This window comes from Apaloderma vittatum, unplaced genomic scaffold (assembly GCF_000703405.1).
Source record: "Apaloderma vittatum isolate BGI_N311 unplaced genomic scaffold, ASM70340v1 scaffold2363, whole genome shotgun sequence".
In the NCBI taxonomy this organism is placed as follows: domain Eukaryota; kingdom Metazoa; phylum Chordata; class Aves; order Trogoniformes; family Trogonidae; genus Apaloderma; species Apaloderma vittatum.
Window position 1 is genome coordinate 53,014 of NW_009707363.1, and position 27,195 is coordinate 80,208.

General features: G+C 39.2%; 1 protein-coding gene across 1 annotated transcript in view; it reads right to left on the reverse strand.

Moving 5' to 3' along the window:
* Positions 1-10,520: 10,520 nt before the first annotated feature.
* Positions 10,521-27,195, reverse strand: part of LOC104271468 (regulator of G-protein signaling 12-like) — a gene marked incomplete at its 5' end in the record, with an annotated part of 21,630 nt that continues 4,955 nt past the window's right edge. Inside the window, 4 exons of the mRNA XM_009866150.1 lie at positions 10,521-11,030; positions 21,895-22,512; positions 25,109-25,262; positions 25,777-25,853. Of these exons, the coding sequence (XP_009864452.1) occupies positions 10,666-11,030; positions 21,895-22,512; positions 25,109-25,262; positions 25,777-25,853 (1,214 nt within the window). The remainder of the gene's footprint in view (positions 11,031-21,894; positions 22,513-25,108; positions 25,263-25,776; positions 25,854-27,195) is intronic.

Sequence of the window (27,195 nt, forward strand, 5' to 3'; positions counted from 1 at the left end):
TCTGTATTTTCTTTTTTCATATACACATATGTATGGAAACCAGATGTCTCAAGAAACATCCACATTCTGCTTTGCAGGTAACTCGTACACCAAGCTGAAGTGCCAGGTGACACCCACTGATCAGCCTTTCAGCTGTGGTGCCCAGGGAAAGCCGCACGATGAGGTGCCCTCTGCTAAACCAACACCCTGTACAGGAACCGTTCCTGTCACTCCCTGTCACTGCAGTGGCTGCCCAGGGCCAGCAGAGCTGCTTGGATGCTGGATTTCGCACTATCTCCATAAGGATACTCACCTTAGATTTATTGATCGGTATCCAGCCTAGTGCTTGCTCAGGCTTCCCCTGGGTTTTTACATCACAAACCTAGTGGCAAAGCCCTAAGAGACTCCTCAGGTCTCCCCGCTGCCAAGCTCTTGTTCCTACATAGCAGCAGGACCCTTGGACCCCAGGCCCATGTCTTGGGGTGTGTTTGGGAGAGCTGGTAATGTAATGGGTAGGCAGAGAGATGAGCTTGCCTCCTGGAGGGAGGGACACGGATGGTCCTTAACCATCCCCTCTCATTGCATGTAGAAGCCCCACTACTGACGGCCTCCTCTTCTCTATTACCTCCCACTGCTCTCACCTGGCTGTGGTCTCACCCTGCTGGAGACTGCTGCACAGTTTTTTAACCACATCAATAGTGATTCTGCCCCTGACAAAACCTAAAGACCCTTTTTTCCTGCACTCACAGAAGTAAGACAGGCAGAGATCTGCCAGGAAGAACCTGGGGTCCCTCCCAGTGAGAAGTTCTTTCCCCACTGCACAAATCCTGACTCCAGAAGTGGTTTGTGCTCCATTCACTCCCTCACTGCTGGCCTCAGGAACAGGCTTAGGCTAAAGATTTTGCGGCATGGTCAATATCCTGGCTGCATTTCCTTCTTTCTCTTGTTTTCCCCTCATTTCTCTGTACCTCCAGTGCCACTCCTTGTAATTGCTGCAGAAATGTAATTGCTGCTCTGTGTAATTGCAGTAGAAACAATCTGAGCTGTCATTGACTTACATTGTTCACATATCAAGAGAAACTGGCAGATCAGAGTCACCCCACCCAGCTTCAGGGACCTCCTGCATATGGATTTACATCTGAGGTAGGGATCAACGCTCCCACTACAAGCAACGGAGACATAGAAAATATATGAGTGAAATTTAAGGTACAAGTCACCTGTCCAAAAGTATGTTTCAACTCAAGGATAAACAAATATCCACAGACAGTATTAAACAAATTATGCTTTATATCCATAGGGAGCATTAGCTACATCTCTAACAAATATATAAAGTCACAGACATGTTTAGCATAAAAAGCCAGCCTTAGAGTAGACACCTAAAGTAAGGCAAGAGGATCCCAACTGAGTTCTTCTAAAAGAGAAATCATGATTTTCAGATCCAATCTGTTAAGCCTATTTTGAATTAAACTGGACTTTTGCTCACATAAGGTCAGATTCTGTTAACGACAAAATTGTCGAGTAAGGAAAATTACATCTTAGGGAACCACAGAGTGGGTCCTTTCATGGTATAAGCTGATGTCGTTGCAATGAATGGCAGCAGAATCTCATACCTCTGCAATTACCTTCTTCCCACAAAAGCATAGAACAAACAGACAAGATGCAATGGGAGAACCAGCATTTTCCAGGAGACTTGAGGTAGTGCAGAACTGACAGAACGTGGTTATCTATCCAGCACCTTCCAACGGGAAGATGAACATCTGCCTGCATGTACCTTCACCCTCTTGCCAGGGAGAGAAGTTGCAGTATGTGTTGCTCTGGATTTTCTGGATGCACACACACGTTTTACTCAATGCTCAAATGAGCAAGGGCAAGATCAAAGATATGTGCCCACCATCACCGATTATCTCCTGTTTGCAAACAAGCTGCAGCTAACTGCTTTGCATACAGAGAGCTGATCTTAGCCAGAGATTGCTTCATCCCAGTCAGAGTATTGACTTTGGAAATTTTAAAAGCATGGAAAAGGTTGAAGTAATGTAGATATTGTTGGTATTTGAGTTAATTTTATTGCTATACTGGCAAATAGGTACTGAAAAGGATGCTTGAGCAAGTCTATAAATAGCGGAAAATAGTAATTAAAGGGTAGGTTCCCCTCATCACATGGTTTCATGTCTCCAAGAGAGAACCACCTAAGGACAATTGTGTCACCGATTCAGGTCAGTGCACACAGACACTAAACTACTGGGCCCCCAGGTGTTTCCATTCTTGCTCTCTGGTAGCTAGAGCATTCATATATTTTAGCAGCACCTCCGCAAGAGCAAAGCAGTTCTGATGCATTTGTCTACTCAGAAACTGCAAAGCTAGACAACCCACCCAGATTATGCAGATGGGAAGCCAGGGGAAGATTACACTGTACCTGGAAAACATTTGGCTGCTACCTTACCTCAGGTTTGCAATCCCTTTGTGTTGCTAGAATCATAGAATTGTCAGGGTTGGAAGGGACCTTAAAGATCATCTAGTTCCAATCCCCCTGCCATGGGCAGGGACATCCCCCACTAGATCAGGCTGCTCAGAGCCCATCCAGCCTGGCCTTAAAAACTTCCAGGGATGGGGCTTCCATCCCCTCTCTGGGTAGAATAGAGCAAAAGGTAGAATAGAGAAGGAATTAAATAAAGGCTAAAACCCTAACCCACTATTATTAAATTCCAGAGGATGAGCTATTTTTAAGGTATATAAATATTTGGCAGAAATTCTTAAAAATCCCCTTTTAAAGGAATTTCTTTATGTAAGCTAGGTTTAAGAAGACATCTTTGCAAAATCTAATAAAGTGCAGGCTAGGCTCACATCGTCTCATACTTCCATTGAAACTGTGACGTCCAAATGGCAGCAGGTCCCAGACTACGTGAAAAAACCTTTTCATACCTTTCCCTAAAAATAGATATCAGTGAAACATTATGAGTTCTAGTGGTATAAATTATTTACTTACTACATACACAACATTTTCAATGAGTTTGATGCACTTAAGATTCTATAAACATTATTGTGCAGTACAGGATTTCTCAATACTTTGGGGAGACAAGGCATGAGAAATAAATCCAATGTGCATATTCATATTAGAAAGTAATTATATAGATGTTTAAAGACAAACCCACAGATAAAACAAGACTACAAATCAAATTTGGTACAACCATATTTTTACCGTACAAGAGAATGATCACTCAGGATGAAGAAATATAAACAATTTTCTTTCCTTATCTTCTACACAAACAAGTCAGAAAGCATGTTGGTTCATGTGTAACATGTTGGATTTGCTAAAATTTTGAGTAAAGCAGGCAAGATTTGCAGACACATGATCATCGGCATAAAGGTCATATAAAAAAAAATCAAGAGTAACCCAGCTAAAAGTGATTTGTTCTACAGCAAGGAAGCATTTCAGCAAGATTAATGAAAGCTTTTCCTCTGTTTTCATTGGCATGGGATTAGGGTTCACAAATCTCCTGGTTGTTCAGTACCCTGTGATGCTCAACTTGGGATGCTGTTTCAAGAGCACAGGCAGACAGAAGTACGTGGACACACCACTTGTTTTTGCTGCAGGGTAGACACAGTACCCACAGAGCAACACTGTTGTCACACGTGTTTGCTACAGTCTCACAAAGCTTGGAAATCTGCCTTTGGATGCAGAAAATACAGCCATTTCTAAACCCAATACAATGAGCTGCGGTTGAGAGTTAGGAGTGCCTTGGACCTGCAATGGTTTTGGCTTCTCATACCTCTTGATAAGGACCTGCCTTTGGGCTGTGGTCGCTGCCTAACTCAGCCTTTGGAAACGCCTCACAATCTTTGAGAAACTGTAAGAAGATGCCTCTGGGTGTTTGCATCACAGAGGCTACGGCACACAACCACCCAGTCGCCCTGTCGCCCAGCTACCGAGTGCCTTAGGAGAGATCATCAAAATGACATTTACTATTGGTGCTGTGTTGGAGAAGTCTGGGATCACAGAATCAGTCACAGAATCACAGAATCACGGAATGTTAGTGGTTGGAAGGCACCTCGAAAGATCATCTAGTCCAACCCCCCTTCCAAAGCAGGATCAGCCAGAGTAGGTCACACAGGAACACATCCAGGTGAGTTTTGAGTTTCTCCAGAGAAGGAGACTCCACAACCTCTGGATGCTGGGATGAAGGTTGGACTAGATGATCTTCAGAGGTCCCTTCCAACCCCTAACATTCTGTGATTCTGTGATTCTATGTGCAGTATCATCACTACTGAGAAACAACTACTGGCAAAGATTTCAGTCTTGGGGTGAAAATCAGGCTACTTCCAAGAAATCAAAATCAGCTGAAGTCCTGCTTATGGCTGCTACAATGAGATAAGGAGGCTACTGACTGAGACACATCTTTTGTTTTCTGTTAAGAGCAGTAAATTCGAGCCTCAGAAGATAAGGAGGAATAAAGCAATAAACACTGCAGCAAAGGTGAGGAAAGAGGCCAAAACTTTCTGGTGGAGAATTAGTGCACAACAGACCCGGCATCCTTGAAAAACATTGAATAGCCCCCAGATGACTTTTGGGGATATGAGAAAGGACGTGGTACAGCCAGATATTGGCTCCTTCCCACAGAGCAGTAAATCTCTTGCAAATCTCTTTGCAAAGCTTGTTTATGGGCCTTCAGAAATCATTGGTAATTTGTCATGCAGCCTCCTGAGAGCTAGATCGCAGCTTGTTTTGCATGTGTGCAAAATAAATTTCTTGACAAGGCACACTGCTGTATTAATCCTAAAGGGGGAATCCCTTTGCAGGTTTGTCTGTATATATATTTTCTATTCTTTACAGAGCCTTTAAAACAAACAAACAAACAAACAAAAAAGCCCAACAAAATTGTGACTGTTGTGGAATCTATGAGGCTGAAACCACTTCCATTTGAAAACTGGATACCACAACAACAAGCGAAATAGACAACTGGTTTACTAAATCAGATTTAGAATGCTGCAGGATTCTCTTAAATGTTGGGGTTGTCTTTTTTATATCCCTGGTTGTTACAGTTTCAGGTTTGAGTACTGATATAGGTCAGAGGATCTCCCTCTTCCACATAAGAGGATGTGGAGACCGAATTACCCTTTTATATATCGTTGGGGGATTAAAGAGACATAAGAGTAACTCTCCATACAACCAGAGTTTCAACAGGGGAAAACTGAGCAAAGTAGAAAGGAAATAAAACCACAGAAAATCTGATTGTCTTTAGAACTAGCTGGCAAGATAAAGGATTAAGTTATCAAGGAGTGCTTCAATTGGGCTGCTCTTTTAATTGCAAGCAGATTTCATTAGTAGTGGAAATCACAGTATAATGAGGCAACTTAAAATCATATTATAATGTTGAAGTCACACAGTAATTAAAACTGGACAACATCCTTAGTTAAATCCTGGAAAACATCACCCAGAGACAGGCTGTCCACATTCATTTTTATTAACTCCATGATCTGTGGCAACCGATTCCAACAGGTTTAGCTTTTATATTCTGCCAGTTATTGAATAGGAGAGCTAATATTATTAATTATTTCTAGGTCTAAGGAATAAATTTCCATTAGTCCTAGCTGAGAGGCCACTCCTTCAAACAATATGCCAGCAACTGACATAACAGCACAGCGTGGGGAGGAACAGTTTTTCCCATGTCCCTTTGTTTACAGGATTTTCAGGCATTGTGCCAAGATTTTTCCCTATATTAAAGAAAACTCTGTTCTTTCACGTCCTTCATTTTCCTGCACACAGCTTGACTCTCCCATGCTGTCAAATTCCCTTTGAATCCCTGACACAGTCAAATCCAGTTTGCTGCACTCAGAATTTAAAAGCAGTGCCTTTGTTTGCTTTTTTTTTCTGAGCACAGCAGCTTGTGGAAAGAAAATGGGAGAAGGTGAAGAAACACCTCTTCCATTTGAACCTAGCTTCTGCTTGCTTCATCTGATGCCCCCTAATTCTTGGATAAGAAAAGAGAGTAACAGTCAGTCCCTATCCACCCTTTCCATAGTACTCAAGGTTTTTCAGACTTTATTATAATCTGCCCTCAGCTGTCTTTTTTTCCAGGGAAAGAATTCCGTATTGCTCGCTAAAAGTCACTTAAGCATCCTTGCAAGACAAGCAACCCTGTTTCATCTGAAATACTGATCACAGATTAATAAATACTGTAATGATTGCATTGGACTTTCAAGATTTTACCTGTATGATGTTGGTATTTTATTTTCCAAGACACACAAAAAACGCAGAGCATATCACAGGTCAAAACCCCCTCTCTTTATCTGTGCAAAGAAATATCTTCTCATGGGCAATTATTAGTAAAATACTACCAGAAAAAAAAAGAGAAAAAAGAAAATAGAAATAAAGATGGGAAAACCACTATACATTCATAGATACCTAAATATTTTCACGTAACTGGGCCTGACTATTTTGTTACATTTTGTCCCACACAGGTGACATTAGAACAACACAAAACAACTTATCTTATGGATCAGCATAGGTAAAGTCAGATGGCAAGCAATCATAGAATCATAGAATGATTTGGGTTGGAAGGGACCTTTAAAGGTCATCTAGTTCCAACCCCTCTGCCATGGCAGGGACATCTCCCATTAGATCAGGTTGCTCAAGGCTCCATCCAACCTGGCTTTGAACACTTCCAGGGATGGAGCATCCACAGCTTCCCTGGGCAACCTGTTCCAGGGCCTCACCACCCTCAGGGTAAAGAACTTCTTCCTTACACCTAGTCTAAACCTACACTCTTCCAGCTTCCACCCATTACTCCTCATCCTATCACTACAGGCCCTTGTAAAAAGTCCCTCTCCAGCTTTCTTTTAGGGCCCCTTCAGATACTGGAAGGCTGCTATAAGGTCTCTCTGGAGCTTTCTCTTTTCAAGGCTGAACAAGCCTGACTCTCTCAGCCTGTCCTCATAGGAGAAGTGTTCCAGCCCGCTGACCATCTCAGTAGCCCTCTTCTGGACTCGCTCCAACTGCTCCGTGTCTTTCTTGGCTCCAGAGCTGGACACAGTATTCCAGGTGGAGTCTCACAAGGGCAGAGAAGAGGGACAGAATCACATCTTTTGATCTGCTGGTCACACATCTCTTGATGCCTCCCAGGATCTGGTTGGACAGCTCATATTGATCTTATCATCCACCAACATGCCCAAATCCTTCTCCCCAGGACTGGTCTCAAGCCACTCATTGCCCAGCCTGTATCTGTGCTTGGGATTGCCTCAACCCAGATGGAGGACCTTACACTTGGCCTTGTTAAATTCCATGAGGTTTGCTTGGGCCCACCTCTCAAGCCTGTCAAGGTCCCTCTGGATGGCATCCCTTCCCTCCAGCGTGTCAACCACACCACAAAACTTTGTGTCGTCGGCAAACTTGCTAAGGGTGCACTCGATGCCACTGTCCACGTCGCCAACAAAGATGTTAAATAATACCAGTCCTAGTACTGATCCCCACTTGTCACTGGTCTCCACTTGGATGTTGAGCCATTGACTGCAACTCTTTAAGTGTGATTTCCCAGCCAGTTCCTTACCCACTGAGTGGTCCATCTATCAAATCCATGTCTTTCCAACTTGGAGACTAGGATGTCCTGAGGGATAGTGTCGAAGGCCTTGCACAAGTCCAGGAAAAATACCAGTCCTAGTACTGATCCCCACTTGTCACTGGTCTCCACTTGGATGTTGAGCCATTGACTGCAACTCTTTAAGTGTGATTTCCCAGCCAGTTCCTTACCCACTGAGTGGTCCATCTATCAAATCCATGTCTTTCCAACTTGGAGACTAGGATGTCCTGAGGGATAGTGTCGAAGGCCTTGCACAAGTCCAGGAAAATGACATCAGTTGCTCTTTCCTTGTCCATTAATTCTGTTACTCCATCATAAAAGGCCACCAGATTTTCCCTCGGTGAAGTCTTGTTAGTTGCCACCAATCATCTCCACATTTTCCATGTGCCATAGCAGAGCCTTCAGAAGGATCTGCTCCTTGATCTTGCCAAGCACAGAGATGAAACTGAGTTGCCTGGGTCTTCCTTTTCTCCCTTTTTGAAAATGAGGGTGATGTTTCCCCTTTTCCAGTCATGACCTCTCTAATATGACAGAAAGCGGCCTAGCAACTTCATCTGCCAGTTCCCTCAGGATCCATGGATGGATCTCATCAGGTTCCATGGATTTGTATACCTTCAGGTTCTTTAAATGGTCTCAGACCTCATCTTCCCTTATAGTGGGTAGATTTTCCTTCTCCCAGTCCCCACCATCGGCTTCTACAACTTGGACAGTGCAGCCAGAGCCTTTGCTGGTGAAGACTGAGGCAGAGAAGTCATTGAGGACCTTTGCCTTATCCATACCCTTCATGACTGGCTCTCCTGTTCCCTTCCGGAGAGGGCCCACATCTTCCCTAGCCTTCCTTTTAGCACTGACATGCCTATAAATGTTTTTCTTGCTACCCTTGATGTCCCTGGCTAGTTTTAATTCTATCTGAGCTTTAGCTTTCCTAACCTGATCCCTGGCTGCTCAGATCGCTTCCTTGTATTCTTGCCAGTCTCCCTGTCTTTTCTTCTACTTTCAGTAAATTCTCTTTTGATCTTTAAGTTTGTCCAGGATCTTCTTGTTCATCCACGCAGGCCTCCTGATATACTTCCCTGCGTTCCTCTTTTTTGCAGTGCATTACTCCTGGGCACAGAGGAGGTGGTCCTTGAATATGGACCAGCTTTCCTGGGCCCCTCCCTCCTTCGGGGCTGTGGCTGTGTTTTAACAGCCCAGGACATTACAGAGTGGTACCAGTTACATCAACCTCCAAGCCTCTTCACAAAGAATCACAGAATCACACAACAGTAGTGGTTGCAAAGGACCTTGAAAGATCATCTAGTCCAATTTTCTTGCCAGAGCAGGATCACTTAGAGTAGGTCACACAGGAACACGCCCAGGGAGGTGTTGAAGGTCTCCAGAGAAAGAGACTCCATGACGTCCCTGGGCAGCCTGTGCTAGTGCTCCATTACTCTCACAGTGAAAAAGTTTTTCCTGATGTTTTTGTGAAACCTCTTATACTCCAGCTTGTATCCACTGCCCCTTGCCCTGGACATCACTGAGAAGAGCCTGGCTCCATCATTCTGACACTCACCCTTTATGCTCCCAGTTCTTGTTACACCACTGTGATTTTAGCATGATTCTCAAATTAGCTTTTGTCTTGGAAGTTTTTAAAAGAACAGCTAATTTCATAGCATATATACCCATTCAGTCACACACTGAGTTGAGCCTAACATTAACCAGGGTCTTCCTCAATATCAAGAGTAAAATCACTTAACAGTAGAAAAGATAAAGCTAATGGGTGTTGTTTCTGTTTATATCACTGGAGTATCTGATGTATAACACTTAAACTTTAGGAATCTTATTTTACTTACAAAATCATACATAGCTCTTTCTCATCTTACAGATTTGAATTTAAGAAACTGACTGCCTCCAGCATTCTCAGGTATTTAGAAAATTCACAATTTTTGGTATGCTTTAGAAGCAAAGAAAGAGAAGTTAATTAATAATTACTCTGATGCTTTAGACTTATGCCTCTGTGGAATTGCAGTCTAGGAGCTACGCAACATGACTTCTTAAGTCTTGCAGTAATTTTAAAGCAGTGAACCACCAGAAGGTCTCAATATACACACTCGGTATTCTTTCACATTGATGAGCAGAGGTCCAATGCTCTTACTTCTTCAGGTACCCTTTTGCATGTCCACACTCACAACCTCTTCTGAAGGAATGGAAAATAAGTAAAAAGGAGCGGGCGGCAAGAGCAACACATTCAGTAGTCTTAAGTATCTTTTCTCTCGCAAAATTCCACTCAAGGCTAGAAGATTAACTGAAAATAGAATTAATGACAAGTAGAATGAGGGGCACTTAACTGCAGTAACAAAATCTGCCTTCCTCAAAACCTAAAAGACACCAAAGGCAATGATGAGGAGGGACCTGGATGACCCTCCCAACACTATATAATTAGTATATACATTTCTGGTATGGAAACATCACCAGTGATGGCTACAAGAGTAGCTATTATTCCCAGCACGGGAAATTCACAGCTTTTTTTTTTTTTTTTTTTACTTCTTACTGCTTGTATAACAATGGTCTTATTGCATATCCAGGATATCCATCCAGGCAATGCATTAGACAAGAATTCTACCTGGACCTCTTCCCAAAGAATATGAGACACTTAGGAGCATGTTAAGAAAATAATCCTGATATTTTTACACCAGATTTTACTTGCACTTCAGAAGTATACCGACACACAGGAAATCCTGCAGACTACGAAAAAAATATTAGAAGATTACAGTGAAATTACCTTAAATAAAAGTTTGGATAGAGAAATTTGAAGTAAGTTTGTCTTTATCAAAGACAAGAAGGGAAGGGGTGGAAATCATAATTTTAATTGCACTGTGCAGTGGAATCGTTCCAGGGACAATGATATAGTAACAGTAAGAGAACAAAATCAAAAACTTCAATACTTTTGTTGAAATACTATTCTTTCATTCTGCAGGTTCTAACTCGTATCAGAAGAGATGGCCTGGCAGGCTCATTGAAGGCAACCGGGTACTGAAAGCAACTTCTGACTTGCAGAAAGATGTCTCTAAGGCATAATCTCCATTGCTGCTGATGCCAAGCAAAAATACCAGAACCCTTAATTAAAAACAGAGATTTAAACAAAAGTAGCTTTATACTGATTCTCAGTGCCCTTATTCTTCTCACTCTTTACATTAATCAGAGACGGAAGGTCTGATGTCCTATAAACTCCAGTCCTCATCCTCCCTTGGCAAGATCTCAGTTCAGAGATGTAACCTTCAAAGCTGAGGTTCCCTTCAGAATCATCACAGGAGCGTGTGCCAGTGTCTTCCAGTTTGACTCCGTCCACATCGATTATCCTGTTCACAGGGAGCTCCGCTCCAGGGTTCTCTCTTGCACCAGGAGGATTAAAGCTTCTGTTGGTCTTCGCTTTGTGAGAGGTTGGCTCACAAGAGGTTCCTGAAGTCCCTTGTGAATTTTTTTTCTTCCTGTGGTTTGCATCTAGCAGGAGAATTAAAAAAAAAAAAAAAACACAAAACAGGAGAGTTATGTATCTTCTGGTTTTAGCATTTTTCAATATTGCAGCCTCCTCTGAGGTCCCAGTGGTAGATAGTCAGCTGGGATATTCCTCTGCTCCATCAAGGAGACTTACTGATGTACAAAGTAGGTTATCTAAACAGTACATGTCAAAGATAAATGTAAAATGTTAGTATGTATCTGTCTTTTAGCATTTTTCAGAGTTTTAAAGAAGACTCCATTAAAATATCTGCTTAGTATAAATTTGTACACCTCTAGGAAAAAAACCAACAAAACACCATTCACATCAGCAAACCCGAAGGTGAAGGAGGAGAATATAGATCTTCCAGTGGGGCAGAACAGGACAGGTTCCTTGACTTGAACTGGCCTCCAGTACCAGAACCCCGCTGAGATATTATTTTTACTTGGCTAGAGATTAATCCTCTAGCAAAGAAAGGATGATCTGAAGTTTTAGTTTGCTGTCCTGAACTGCAACTGAGCAGTTATGGGTCAGTTTACAGGACAAGAAGAAAAGAAACAACTTAGTCACCTGAGGGGCTTTAACCATTCAAGAAACACCTGAACTATGTGTGATCTTTTAATCTTGATGTTTCTTTTTAGTAAGAACACTTTGCAAATCACGATTGTTCAGATTCGGGCCTGTTCTCTAGAACTACTCATACAAAGTCATTACTATCCCAGGTTAACCCTAGATTAAAACCTCGAGCTCCTCAAACGTAGATTTGCGTTAGGTTTGAGACTGCAAACTGCTAAGTCCTTGTTGCAGCACATACAGATGAAGCTCGTTTCCCTGTTTCAACAGGCAACAAGAAGGGAGAGATGAAGAATGAGTTGATTTCACAGTTGGCATCATGGTTATCAACATGATTTCTGTAGTTGAGATGCCCTCACCTTAACGATATAAAAAGGGGCAACATTTGCAGGGAAAGAGAACTGCTTTTATTAGACCAACTGAAAAAAGTAAGTGAAACTTTTAAGTCACAAAAGCATACCTGAGTAAGGACTTCCATTTCATATTTAATTTATTTTTTCCACGTACACCAGCTGGTCTTTTAAAAGATACTGTCTTATCCAACATACCTTACCTAAAACATTTTTAAACTTTTTGCCACAGTACACACAAGTGCCTGAAGAACACATTTAGCCACATGAATCCCATAAGACTTGTGTGGTTAAATCCCAAAAGACTTGTGTGGTTAAATCCATAACTGGTTCTGATATCTTTTATTTGCATTTGTTCTACAAAGTGGTTTTTATAGCTTTTTGTAAAAAAAATAAATTTCCATGTATTAGCTCAGTTGGTTGAGTGTGGTGCTGACAACACCAAGGTCGTGGGTTCAATTCCCATTCAGTCCCCATGTGTCGCCTGATCTAGTCAAGAGGTGACACCCCTGCCCATGACAGGGAGGTTGGATTAAATGATCTCTAAGGTCCCTTCCAGCCCAGGCCATTCTATGATTCTATGATAATCATCATAATCAAGAACTTTTTTATACAGAGAAATGGAGAAATGCAAATGAAAAGGAAAAAAAATGCAAATTCATACTATTTCAATCAAATCATTTCAAGGTCTTCTTGAGGGTTATGGCTTTCTATTTAATAGAAATAAGTTAAAATTCTAAGCAGTGCAATATTTTAGTGCTTTAGCTATAGTGCAGCCCCACACGAATAATGCAGCATATCAGTAATGCTTGCATTTTTTTACATGCAGAGGAATTAGATCAAACTCCAAACAAGTGAGCTGAACCATAGCAGAGAGAAGGCAGAAAGCTTTCTCAGCCCTGCTAGCCCAGCACAACTCCAGCTAAATTACAGCTACCATTTAATGGGACTACATTACACTACATGCTTACATTTTCCTATTGCAGCTGAACGTTGGCTTAATTTTACCTGCTGTTTGTATGGCTGTGGTGTAAAATGCTATTCTTCTATTCTAAAATGTTTATCTTAGCATGACTGTACTGAATTCTACTCTTGATGTTTTTAGTCTTCTACTCTATGCCCTTTGAGGAAGATCCCTGATTCTCCTTTCAAGTTGGTTTTAAAGAGAAACTAATTCTTAAAATTCATACTAATGACAGATTACACCAAACAGTTTGCACTGACAGAGCATGAGTCACCCAGTTGTTCCAGTGTTAAGAACACCTCTTTCCACTAAATGTAATGCAAAGAAACGACTTTGATGGTGGCGTAAGGTCTCATAGCTCTGTTGCCTTGAACGAAGCTGAAACACTTTCCACAACCAAGAGAGTCTGCATTAACAGGGTACTAGAGATGAAAGAACTGGAAACTCCTACTGAGGAATGCTATGGAAGGTGTAAGTATTGCTGTATTTATTTGGTTGATAAGTCCTTCTACAGCTAAATATAAGAAATGCCATTAAGTCTTGGAATTATGGTGTCACTCAGTCACCACACAAAGCAACTTGGCTCACAAGTTGTCTCACAGGAACAAAGCAAAAATAAGGTCAGTGTTGGCTCTCGGGCTTCACAAGACACAAGTCCATCTGAAGATGAATAAAACTCTGTTATGAACAGTTTTTTTCTAATAATGCCCTTTTCAGGAGCAATCCCTCTGAAGCACGTAATAAACTACTACTAGAGGCAGGACAGTAACAGAGAAGGTCTTATCTAAAATAATGGTTCAAAAGAATATGGAATTACTACATGATGATACTGTGAAGATGATTTCTCTTCTTGTGGCAGGGTAGAAGAGATCTTGGCTCATCCACACCAAACAGAAGGATGATTTCAGGAGCAGCAGCACTGCACTGAAAAAATATTTTCATGTGCCCTTTTTCTCCCCTCATTTTTAAAAACAAAACATTTGTGAAGCAAGATTATGCAACACAAATAATAGGAGGGAGTCCCAAAAAGAGCTTGTGTATAAATGTATCCCACAAGTTTTAAAACAGACTCAAGATATGCATGTACTCAGTGGAGCTTTATAATGAGGCTTAAATGATGCCTGCAACACTTCTGCACTGGTCCCCTCATACCCTCTTTCTGAGTAACAAATACTTGGCTAAGCAGGGCTGCATCTAAGGTGCAGGGAGCTTTCATAGATAAAATCTGTCTTCATCTGTTCTTGCAGTGGTGATGAAAACCTCCATGGCTATCTCTGTGGATCACTCTGGCTTGCACAAAGTATGTCAGCAATGATATTCCATTTTCCCGAAACTAATCTGTCAAACGTCCTACCTATTTCAGAAGGGAAAGGAAGCCAGCACTCAGAGGAGTAGTTGCACAGATTAATTTCCAAACAGGCTGGAAGAGCATAATCATGCCTATCGGTAATCTTCACCTCCCCTGCAAAGCCTTCCACGCAGCTCTAAGGGAATTCTCTTGGGCATCTGAGCCCGTTAACATAGTCCAGCTGGGTTAAAGATAGGGATGCATGGAGATCTGCTGTTTTACAGACGCACAGTTAAATGAGTGCTTAGAAGGATAAGTGCACCCGTCTGCCTTTTTCAAAATGTAAACAATCAGGAGCTGATTTTGCCTGATTTCCAGACTTCCTGTACCAATTTTTCTGATATTTTGATTTTGTCTATTATTCTCAAGCTCCTTGAATTGAACATTATGATTATGGAAAAAGTATCTTCACAGAAGAAGACAAATAGAAAATTTCTTCTTCTGTATAAAATATTCCTCAAGCTCTAAGTAAAATCTAAGCAAGATATTAGAAGATGTCGTCTTCCAAGTATTTTAGAGCCAAGGGAGCATTTGGCCAAATTCCAGGCAAAGATGAGATCACAAAAAACCCTGGAAATTTCAGTAACAGCATTAACTCTCAAGTGTAGATCGGATATTCAGCTAAAAAGAATGAGCTCCAGTTTAATGATTTTGTGCTGATTTACAGCAGACAAGAATCTTTTTTAAGTATTCCATAGTGCTTACAATATATCCCTTGTGGAAAAAAACACAAACCAAACCAAAGAAAAAAAACCCGCACAACCCACAAAGTTTTCAGGAGCAATCATAGGAATTGGTTATTTACTGGCATGTACCATCCCCAAATATAATCAACCATTTTCAGTCTCCAAATTAAGAAGACTCAGGCGTGTTCTGTAGCGTGGGAGATTGGGCAGCTACTCTTCTCACCTCGGAATCCACACAACCACCTGTCCTAAGGTGATAACGCGCTGCCTGAGGGAGCATTTTTAACACGAGACTTCAAAAAGGAACTTTGTGATGGCCACTTCTGCAGTGGCTGTTCACTTCAATGCCCTGGGAATATTTCAGTACGAGGAACTCCCTGCCTTAAGATGCATGTAATCTGGCAGTTTCACTCCGAGAAAGACACTTGTCCCTTCCTGTCCTAAACCGTTGGAAAATGGAACTTCAAAATTTTAGCCTTCCCACATGTGGATCCTTTTAAGTGGCAAATAAATGACTTCCACACTGGCTGATGTACTGTTAGTAGAAAGAAAAGGATACCTTACATCTAAGATTTAGAATTCTGCCGGTTAAATTTCCCTTAGTAGTTTCCTTCCTTTTATCTCTTAACTAATACAGCACCAAGAAAAAGGATTAAATAAAAGATTCCTACCTACGGTTTATGCTGTATCGTTTCAAACAAAATTTGACTTTATATGCTGAATTTCACTTGCATGATGAAACACCAACTGCATCATATGCTTGGTGCCTTGAAATCTGACTCAGTAACAATGAAGGCATCAAGTTAGGAAATGGATCATTTCACAAAGCAGCAATATTCTGCATTACCAGTCTATTTACTTATGTTCTGGGAATTTCTGGAATACATTTGCAGCATTAAGTTTAGAAAGACGGGGCAGGTAGAAATTCTTGCATTGCACTCATCTCAAAAGCACTTGCGAGAAAAACAAAGAACAAACATTACTCAGAAAGACAAATTCTGAATATTACATAGAAGAGGGAGCTGGTATGACTACTACTGCTCACCAGTGGCAAAATCAAAAGGAAATATTGCAAACTGTTTGCTGAGGGCAGTCGTTTTATATACATGGCTACAGCAGCTGCTGAAGGGATCTGTATATAATGCCATTTAAAAGCCAGGAATGGTCAGAAAATAAAGAAAATGAAAAATTCAAATTTCTGATCCAGACTGACATGCACGCCCTCAATAACAATAGCCAATCTGCTTAAACTTTGTTTCTCCACTGATAAAACTGAAATAATTTTTGAATACTTCCCAAGCCATAGACATGACAAAACATCTCCGCAACAGCCTGCAACTATCCAGCCCTCAGTCTGATCTCCCAGCATTTATTGTATTTTGCTTTTCCATCAGTATTTGGTAACAGCAAATTTAATTATCATGGAGAGTAATAGATTTGGAAATATTGGATTGAATGCTTGAACTAATTTTAATTTAATCTGCCATTCATTATTTTTTAATTAAGAAATGCTAAAATGCAGTTTAGCAGATCTACCAGTTACATTTCAACTAAGTTCATTTGTTTCAACTATGTTCATTCATATATTTGCATAGTTCCAGTTTTAGCCCAGGTGCATTTAGCTCGAAGAGCACGTGCAATTTTTCTAACATTTCATCTAGTCAGTGATAAAATCTGTAATTCTAAAATGGGTATCTCGCTGTTTGATTGAAATAAACTTACATTTCATATACCATCCCTCAAGGTGTTCCTTGCCTCCCGGCTGTCTACTCTTAACATAACGCTCCTTCTCCTTTGTTTATTATTGATCTCAGTCATGTGCTACATGTAATTCTCCCATTTAATCACGCTCTGATTAAAACAGGATTAACAGATTCTGGCCTTAGTATTACTAGATCCCCACAAGTACTTCATGGTTACTTATATTGATCCAGAATTCAATTATCTTCCACAAAATTACAGAGAACCAGTAAGGATGTAATTAACTGCAGGACAACAGCCTTTGACAAAAGTAATTATCTTAATTATTTTTACATCTTTTAAGACATAATCCCTTCATTTTCTTATTTATATTTTCATTTATGTTGTTATCTTGGTTTACCTGGGAAACCTTGCTGGATCGTCTTTAAAATATGCCACGTAATTGCATAAAGTATTATTTAAAATATTACAGAATTTATTACAAAAATAAAGTGGGTTTTGAATTTTTTAAGATATACCACTTTTAATACCTTAACTATCTCAATACTTACTGCACCTGGAATTCATCACCCTTACAACTGAAAAATTTAGCAGCCAAAAAAGTGAGTGATAGAAATACGGCTGATATTATCTGATCTCTATTCCTCGGCAGTAGTGTACTGTGTCCTCTCTGTGAATAATAAGAGAGAGCAGTTGGGAATTTTTGTCTTTGGGAACAATAAACAGCCTCAGGCACTGAGAATCCACCCTACATTTTATTTCTGCAAAATTTATCTTTCACAGCAAAAACATCCTAGCGCTGGTACTAACTATCCCATTTTTGAAAGAATTCTTTCCAATATGACAGGAAATGAGTTTATTCTGAGGATACAATTGCTCATCTATGCTCAGAAAAAGTTAAGGAAGTGTTTATATAGTCTAAATTCACCCTTTATCTTTCAGAGACATATTATTAAAGTATAATGCCAGAGAATTCACCAGGCTTTTATTTTCTCTGGCTGGCCCTCTATCTTAACCGATGACTATATACCTATTAAAAGGGAGTTTTGAATGAACTCTCTTATTTGTCTGAATTGCTGGATCCAGTCCATATATCTACTCAGAAAAAGAACCTTCTTACTTGGTAGACAATAATTCCATTGACTTTAACTGCTACTGCACTTCAGGAACACTTCTCATCCTAAATGCCAAAAAAAAAAAGAGAAAAGTGACTTCTTTTAATAGCAGAAGGAAGAACAATTTGATGGAATCAAATCTACAGTCTGTGCACCTTCAGTCTGGATTGCTGCAAATTGTTCTGTCTAGGGCTGAAATGGCACTCCCTGAAAAAAGCCCCAAAGGCTACTAAGACTAAATGCCCACCTACGTTGTACTGGAGACAACAAGCATACTGAACAACTCGCAGACCCCACTGGGACATCGCTGAATAAATAATCTAGCGCAAGGCCTCTAGCTTGGTATTCACAGCTCTTGAGAGGACTAAAAGTTTGAAAGACTGCCTCTCCCCTCAACGGCTATTTTTCACTTGAGTAATGAATGTACCTAACTCCCTGGGAAAAACTCACTAACATTCAAAGTACCTAGACTATATCATGCAATTAAAAAACAAAACAAAACAAACCCACAGGAAAACAAACCCCAAAGAGATCAAACTGGAATTTAAACACTTTTAAAAATAAATGCATCTCTTCAAGCCAATTACACCACACACTAATTATTTTTTCCACAGATGGATATCGCTACTATGAAGATACGCAGTTAACACATTTCAGAATTGTCTTCAGATTCCAGAAAACCCTGATTTTTTAAAGTGGGAAATTTGCCAGAACTAGCAGCCTTATTCAAAAATAAAGACATTTTCTCTTGATGAATAACATAACAAGAATCAGCAATGATTCTTGTGTTGTAAACTGGTATTTACTTCATAGCTAAATATTACTACAGCACAAACACATTTCACTTAAAGATCTGTGTTTGAAAAATTGTTCTGAAAAGCTCCGAGTGTTGCAAACCTCATTTTGCTCTTTTCCTTTCTTCATGTTTTGCTTTCTAGATCTTCGGATGAAAAAACCTCCCGAGTTACCCAGGACAGGGATGGATATTGGCCTGGCTTTGCTACATCCGTCTGCGGTTAGTGAACTGCCCACTGCAGAATATAAGGGACAACTTCACGCCCCTCAGCCTTTCTCCCAGCGTATATAAATCCAGTGTATAAAAGCCCAACACATAGTGTAAGCAAACATGTCATTTGCCTTTATACCAATCTGAACAAAAATTACAGACCACATTAAATTATGTAGTCATTATTTTTCTTTTTAGCTCAATATTTGAGTTCAATAAACAAATTAGGAATGTGTTTTCCATTAACAGGAGATTATGAATGAAGAACCATTAAAGCACTTAAAAAAGCAACCATAATTAATTATTTAGTCCTTTGAAATACTGATTTGTGACTGGAGATAGTTTATTATATAATTACTGTACATCACCAAATAGTCTTTCCATGCAAACTCCAGGAAATCATGAAAATAGAAAAGTTTTGTTTCAGCTCACACTTTTTCCATAAAATCACTGCTCTTTTGTAGAATCCAGTTCCCATAAAACAGTAGTTTACTGTGAGAGGAGTGTTGAATAGAGCTAGTGTATGCAATCTGGTTGTAGGAAAAATAAAATTTTTTTACATCTTTCTTTTAGATTTCTGTTATTCCTCCAAACAAAAAGATAGAATCTGGTTTGTCACAAAGCTAAGAGAAACAAAGATTTTAGCTTTGCAAAATTATTTTGTTTAGTTACTTAAAGGTCTCTCATAGGTGACTATAACTGAAAAATAAAGCACAATCGCCAGTGAAAGTAGAGTAGACTAGTTGGAACACATGGAAATTAAAATATGTCATAAATAAATAAATCAATTAAATAATTCAGTGTGCTCAATATGTAGGGTATTAGTTATTAGTTACAGAAAAGTGTGGATAATTTTGAAAGGGGAACAGCTACAGGCCTTTCAACTGCTTCATTTTCTTTCATGGAGGCCCACGACTATGTGGGAATACAGTGACTTTTGGAAAAACTACATTTTCAGCCCACAGAACACAATGAGACCTAAGTAACAGCACGACAAGCCCCTCTGCAGTAATGATTTTTTTTCTTAATTAGGCTTCACATTACTGTTATGTAGGAGCCATCTCTAAGAATGGAAAGGGTAGTGTTGTCTCCAGCACCCATCCAACCCTTCATTTCTTACCCAAGACCACCAGATTAAGAGGTTGTTATATTGGCTACTCCACATCAAATGAACTGAGATCACCAGCTCACTTCTTAAAGACCAGGGAAGAATCGCTTTAGATTAAAATAAGAAGGAAAGTAATGAACTTAAAGTTTAGCCCAAGAACCCAAAGACAGAAGAGATTCTCCTTTCAGGAGTTCCTGTTACGATTAATTTTAAAAAAATCTCCTGTCTTATCTGCCTTCTGGTGCACATGTCAATGCTATGGATTTCACATGTGACCCATCAGCATCTCAAGACAGCGTTTGCCCTTTAATAACAAATACAATGTTTGTCGACTTTGTCTCACAGTAATTTCTAATTCATATTTATTAATCTGTTTGTTATTAGAAGATAATTTCAATCAGAGATCTTAATCCAGGACTGAAACAACTGTTTTCAAAAGATGAAGAAAATCAAGGCTTAAAACCAGTTTGTGTAGCTAGGTCTAGAATTTATTACTCCTGAGAGAACAAAGATACAAAATACATGTGAAAACTACACAAAGATTTCTACAAAGTAAAAAGTAGAAAGAGGGAAAAGGGAAAGCTACAGTTCAGTGGTTACACAGAAATGCATGGCATGCATTAAAATATTGTAAATTCATGAAGTTTTTTTTAAGTGCAAATGGTTTTTTTTTTTAACAGTTCTCACTGAAAAATATGCAAATTGATACCTATGTTGTACACTTGCCATATTATCAGAAAGACACCAACACAAATCTATGCATATACACATCAATATGTCTGAAGTACATTTTGTGGTTTTGTTATTCGTAGGCACTAGTTACAAGTTCGGTCAATACTCAGTTTCAGAAATGAAGTGGCAGCGCTTAAAGAACATTTCTTAAATAACTACTAATAAAGGAATTTCTTCTTAAAATACCAAGAGGATGAAATAATTTGCATTGCCATTTATAAGCATCCAACAACCAAAGAAGTATTTACAAATCATCAACCGTACAGATAAAGAACAGTATCAAATACTCTGTGTAAAAAGATAAATAATTAAAATGCGTATTCCCACATCACAAAGAAATGTGATCATACAAATTATGGCACCATATGTTTGTGAAACATCAAAAATAAATGTAGCACATAGATACCTCCTCTTATATTTTACATTAAAATGTACAGTACAATGACTGTAAAATGTCAATGTCACAACACCCATTGTCATCAAACACTTGCTTCTGGTACTAGCAACTATTATTAGAGTCTGTGTTTATAGAGAAATTCCATACTTCAACCTTGGGCTAATATTGCTCTGTGATATTGCTAGACCACAAAACTTACATATTTTCTTTACAACAATCTAATAGAAAGAGCTATTTCACATGTGAATATTCTGGAGGAAACTGAGAGATGAAATTTATTTCTCTGTGTAGCAAAGTATGGGTTAAAAAACCTAACATTTCTATTTTTAGCCACAAATAGCTTAATTCAAAAAAATATTTCTCTAATAAATTAATTAGAGAAATATTTTTTTGAATTAAGCTTTATCCATTTCAAATTTTGATCATAAATGGTACTGTAATTTTCAACACATAATTAGGGTTCCTGCAAAAGCACTTAAACTTCCAAGCTCTAATCATGTATCTCATTATGACAAATTGATCAGAAAATCTGGAACGCAACAGCGCTACAGAGCTCAAAAGGCTGATATCCTGTTTTGTACTCCCAGGGTAAAGAATGAGATAATTATAGCATATGGACGTATTTTAAAGGTTTGTCTGCATGTGTCCATTTCTGGCCACATGCCAAATCCAAACAAAAGCACATTGTTAAAGGCAACCAGAACTATTATAGTTAGCACAGACTAAGGCAATGAAAATATTTTTTTCTTTTCTTTTTTTTTTTTGTAAAAAAAATTAAGGTGCAGAGAGAATTCTCCTTCTTGTTTTAATGGGTGCCAAATGCTGATTAACAGTGTTAAGGAAAAGTAGTTTTACATTAAAAGGAAAGACTACTGAAATCTAGAAATACCTGAATTGGATCTTTGATATCCAGATTTTTCCTGATTACCTGCAAAAGGAGTTGGGGGCGGATAGTTGGCTTCTGTGAGTTTACTGATGTCTGACGGTGGCGTAGGTGGTGGTGGTGGTAGCAAAGTGCTGTTGGGGCTACTGATATCTCCTTCAGCCACAAGAGTCAAATCTGCCACATTCTCATCATCTACCATCTGAATGCCTTCAGCTTGCAATTCTCTCGACTGCCTTTTCCACACCGCTGCACTGTTTTCCTGTGCATGCGGGATCGGAGACAATGCGGCATTAAAAGGAACACTGAAAGTCTTCTGACTGTGGAGCGCTGTTAAAGCGGATTTATGTTTATTTTCCAAGTAACCCATTTTCTTAACTGAATTTTCATTAAAGTTTTGAACGGCCTCCTGTTTACCACTCGGTGATGTGCATCCATCCTTGCCATCGCTTTTTGCAACTCGCTTGTTGAGGCCCTTAGGGCCCACAGGAGTCGATGAGGCTGGTTCTGGTCCAGCGGGCGGTAAACGAAGAAAGTCAGGAAGAATAAGGTCTTCTTTCCTTAGCAGTCCACGTTGGTCATCTGCTCTGTTACTTTGAGCTTTGGATATGAGTTCAAAAAATTCTATTGGGGAAAAACCCAAAATTGACAAGTTTTTGTCAGAAAGTGCAATGTCATTAAAATGTAAATTTTCAGCACATTTATTTTCCAAGAAGATCTTCAATTCTTTCAATGCTGCCTTGAAATAAGATCCTATGTTAATTAGGAACTTTTTCAATTGCAGCAGTGTTCGCTAGCGTCACTATAATTAAGACCATCAGGATAGCTATTGTAAGAGTTTTGCAGTTTAGAACAGCTGCAATTCACAGAGCCTTGAACACATCTTCTATTTTATGCAGTTAGTAAATCTGTACACACAGAGGATTTTTTAATTCTTTGTACCAAACAAGGCTCTGGTCTTACTGACAATGGGTGCACATTTTTATATTCTGGATGGTTTTTACCCATCTTAACTGAAGAATAGCCATGCCATCTGAAAGTTCAAAGATTCAAAATGCTGCAAACTTCCTTGTTATATTGAATTTCTCTTGGTTTATTAATATTTTATCACAGTTTAAATTCAATTCATGGTGCAGTTTTAATCCAGGATGTTTATAATCACAGGGCATGATCAGACGATGATTTAAATAACCCCATTTTACTTTGCATTGCAATGAATCAGTAGCATATAGGCAGTCAATAACAATCAAAGAAGCCATTACTAAAAGCAATGGGGCAGCTTTTTTCACAGAGTTTTTAACACAATTAGAAGTGATTTTCTGATCATGTCCTTAATGATGTCCAATGGTTTAATATGTTTCTCTATATAAATAATACTCATAGTATTTCACCACTGTTCTAGAAAGTCTCAAAACTTGGCAACAAGAAACTTATCAATCCTAAGCCAAGAATTATACCACTCCTCAAAAAAGAAGCATCGCAACAATAAACAAACTCTTTAGTACAAAACATATAAATATAAAAATATTTAATTCTTAATATAGGGTCTCTGCATGACCTAATTTTTCAAGATAGCACTGAAACTATGGAATATTAAAGATGCTTAAAAAGACCATTTCCAGCCGATGAATTTAAATCAACAGTTTCAAACCAGCTGATAAATACTGTTTGAAGGAAAAGCCATTACAAAATAAAGCACAGAATGTTAGTATCAGTTTTAACTTAGCATAATACAAAGTCATACGCTGGCACTTGTATGACCTTATTCCTAATCCTCTATTTGGCAGGCTTCACAATGTATTTGTAAAAACGACTTTTTAACATGCTTTTGTGAAATGCCATAAAATCTGACCATAGCCAAGATGGAAGCTTCAAAATGCTTCTTATTGCCAGAGTTTTGCAAAATGGCAGTATGCATATTAAAACATGCAACATTTTAATATGTGTCATACAAAAATGTTCCCTTAAAATTGCAAACTTCATAGAACAGTTGTTATTTTTTTCATTTAAAAAACGGTCTACAACATTTGGTACGTGTTTTCCAAACTTGGACAAATTTCACAAAATTCAAAATAAAATGTGAAAGCCTCGAATTCTGAAGTTTTCAAATTATGTTAATGTTTTACTCAGCCCTAGGAAGAAAAATGAAAATATTAAAATATGGAAAACAGTTTACAGAAGAGTAAACAACATAAAATGCACTAATATTTTGTAATAACATTTATATTTACAAACACCTATATTGCAACAAAAGTTTTAGCCACAGCATTTTTTTCAATTCCAGTCAGGGGACATTTATTCACAGATGAACATTCACTTGCTGCACAACTGTGCATAACCAGGCTTTGGAAATGCGCTTTAGGTAACACCAGCAGTAAATTTTAATCTGTGGGTAAAATATATCCTCTGACTTTTAGTACTTGGGAAAATAGGGAAGAACGTGTAGGGCTGATGAGACAAGTAATTGCTTCAGGTAACGCCCTAGGGCAGTGGGTGGTGTGTCAAAATTTCTCCTGATACCTCATTTTTATTCATCTTTCTCCCATGGACATCATTGTATAAGAAAGCAAATTCTCTTATGAGTTATTTTCCAGTGACATCACCAACACTATCAAGATGCAATTGAAGGTAAAAGTAGGACTCGGAACATACGTCATTACCAATAACCTTTTTGCTTATTTCTACTTCTAACCACCTTTTCAGAGTTGAATGCAAACAAAGCTTCTATTCTTGCCCATCACAGCTCCTTCACGGCCATCAGATTTTACTGCCCTGACTGTTAGACTTCAGGAGAAAATTTTCAAAAATTCTTACCTGAGTAAGTTAGGGTCTACCCCATTGTGCAGAACGCCTTTCAGTGAGTTGAAGACTCTTATTTAAAGGCGACCAGAAATGCAAGCTTCTACCAGGCTTGCAAAGGGTATCAAATGGGATATTCAACTGCAAGTGAACTACTAATTCCTTTTATTTTACTGGAATTAGGTACCGTTCACTTTTGAAAATCCCACTAGGCACCTCCATCTATCTTCAGGTATTCTAAAAATTTTACCTTCAGTTTAAAATACTTTACAATTCACAGTATCAAACAAAAATATAAGGGTCATGACTATGATTTTCACAATGCACTATTAAACATACCATACCTTTTCCTACACAGATACAAAATTCTCATTTTTCTACAACTACTTATGTTAATACGTAAACTATAAAGTTCACATACCCTCTGCTTCATCCAAATTTATTTTCTGACATTTTTTTTTCCCAATCTTTGCAATAGAGTCTTCTCTCTTTGACAGCCGGACTTCCCTAGCATTTTTTCCATTTTCGCCTTTCATTTTGATAGAATTAGACTTTCCTAGTGTTCTTCCCTCTCCCTGCATTAGAAGGAAAGTTAAGGTACTACTTACATTTAGGCTATATTGTTGCGTACAGTCTAAGTGAATAAAAAAATTATTTTGAAAACACATTTCTCTAATATCATCACAACAAATGTTTTAGTTTAATCTTGATTATTGCAAAGAATATTTGCCAAAGTAGATCCCAAAAACGTATAAACAAATATAATATTGTTTACTTTGAAGACATCACATTACAGAGAGGGCCTTTGGATTTCAGAGTAGTTCAGTCATTTTCAAATATAGATAGGCCAATGAGACACAAAATTACAAATACAATACAATGAAAGAGCTCTTTGAATCATCATGAAAACAAAGTTCTCATAAATAAATGCTGCTGACAGTGGAAAAATATCAGATGAATTATAGCTATATTCTACCTAGTTACATAATTTGGCTGATTCAAAAACATGGATGAATACAGCTTTTAGTACAGAATTCCAGAAGGAAAAAAAGATGATTTAAGGGACAAAAATCATTGCAGAAGACTTACAGTAGACACTTGATTTCTTGAAGTAGTTACAGTTGCACTCGGTTTTACTGATGCACCTTTTTGCTTATCTGTGAACACTGAACATAAACATACCTTCTGTAACTACAGGTTTATAATTTCCCAAAGAAGTAATATTTAAGTGACAACGATGCACAAAACAGATTTTTGTTTTAAAATTTCTCAAAGATGTTCTTAGAAAACAGAGCACAGCTCAGTCAAAGCCTACCAGGACATCCTTCTCATCTTTAGAGTTTTCTAACAGGGGCAATACGTTCAAAGTTGAAAGATGCTGAAGTTTCATTTAAGTTCTCTTGAATTTTCAGTTGATTTAGATAAAGGAGCTTTTAAAACACCTCAGCTAAATAACTGAGATTGTAACTCTCAAATTAAGAATTTGAACAGAAGATAAAATTTGGCAGAAAAGACCACTGAAAGGTCATGTTGAATTTTTTCCAACCTGTTTCATGCATCACTTGTCTTCCAGACATTGCCATAGCCTCCTTGTCTACTAATAAGTAACTAAATGACTCCTTCCAATTACATCTGCCTACAACAAATGTGCTAACTGAAGACCAAGCTGCAAACACAGAATCTTCGCCCTTTTTCACCAGTATATTCCCACCGAACCAGCCTACTGCTAGAATGATCCTCTAAGATGTAGGTTTTTATAGCAGCTGGCAGCACACAGGACTACAGTTTTACTTGTAATCCTTAAACTAATCATCTGTAAGAGTATTTAGATTGATGCAAGGCATTTGACACCGTCTCCCAGAGCATCCTCATAGGTAAACTGAGGAAGTGTGGTCTGCATGACCAAGTAGTGAGGTGGGTCACTAATTGGTTGAAGGGAAGAAGCCAGAGAGTTGTAGTCAATGGGACAGAGTCCAGTTGGTGGCCTATGTCTAGTGGGGTCCCTCAGGGGTCAGTGCTGGGGCCGTTGCTGTTCATTATATTCATCAATGACCTGGATGAGGGATTAGAGAGCACCGTCAGCAAGTTTGCTGAGGACGCGAATCTGGGAGGAGTGGCTGACACACCAGCAGGCTGTGCTGCCATTCAGAGAGACCTGGACAGGCTGGAGGGATGGGCAGGGAGAAATTTTATGAAGTTTAACAAGGGCAAGTGTGGAGTTTTGCACTTGGGATAGAACAACCCCATGTACCAGTACAGGCTGGGGACCGACTTGCCAGAGAGCAGCGTAGGGGAAAGGGACCTGGGTGTGCAGGATGGGACAGCAGGATGACCATGAGCCAGCAATGTGCCCTCGTGGCCAAGAAGGCCAATGGCATCCTGGAATGAGTTAGAAGGGGAGTAGCCAGTAGGTCGAGAGAGGTCCTCCTGCCCCTCTGCTCTGCCCTGGTGAGGCCACATCTGGAATATTGTGTCCAGTTCTGGGCCCCTCAGCTCAAGAACGACAGG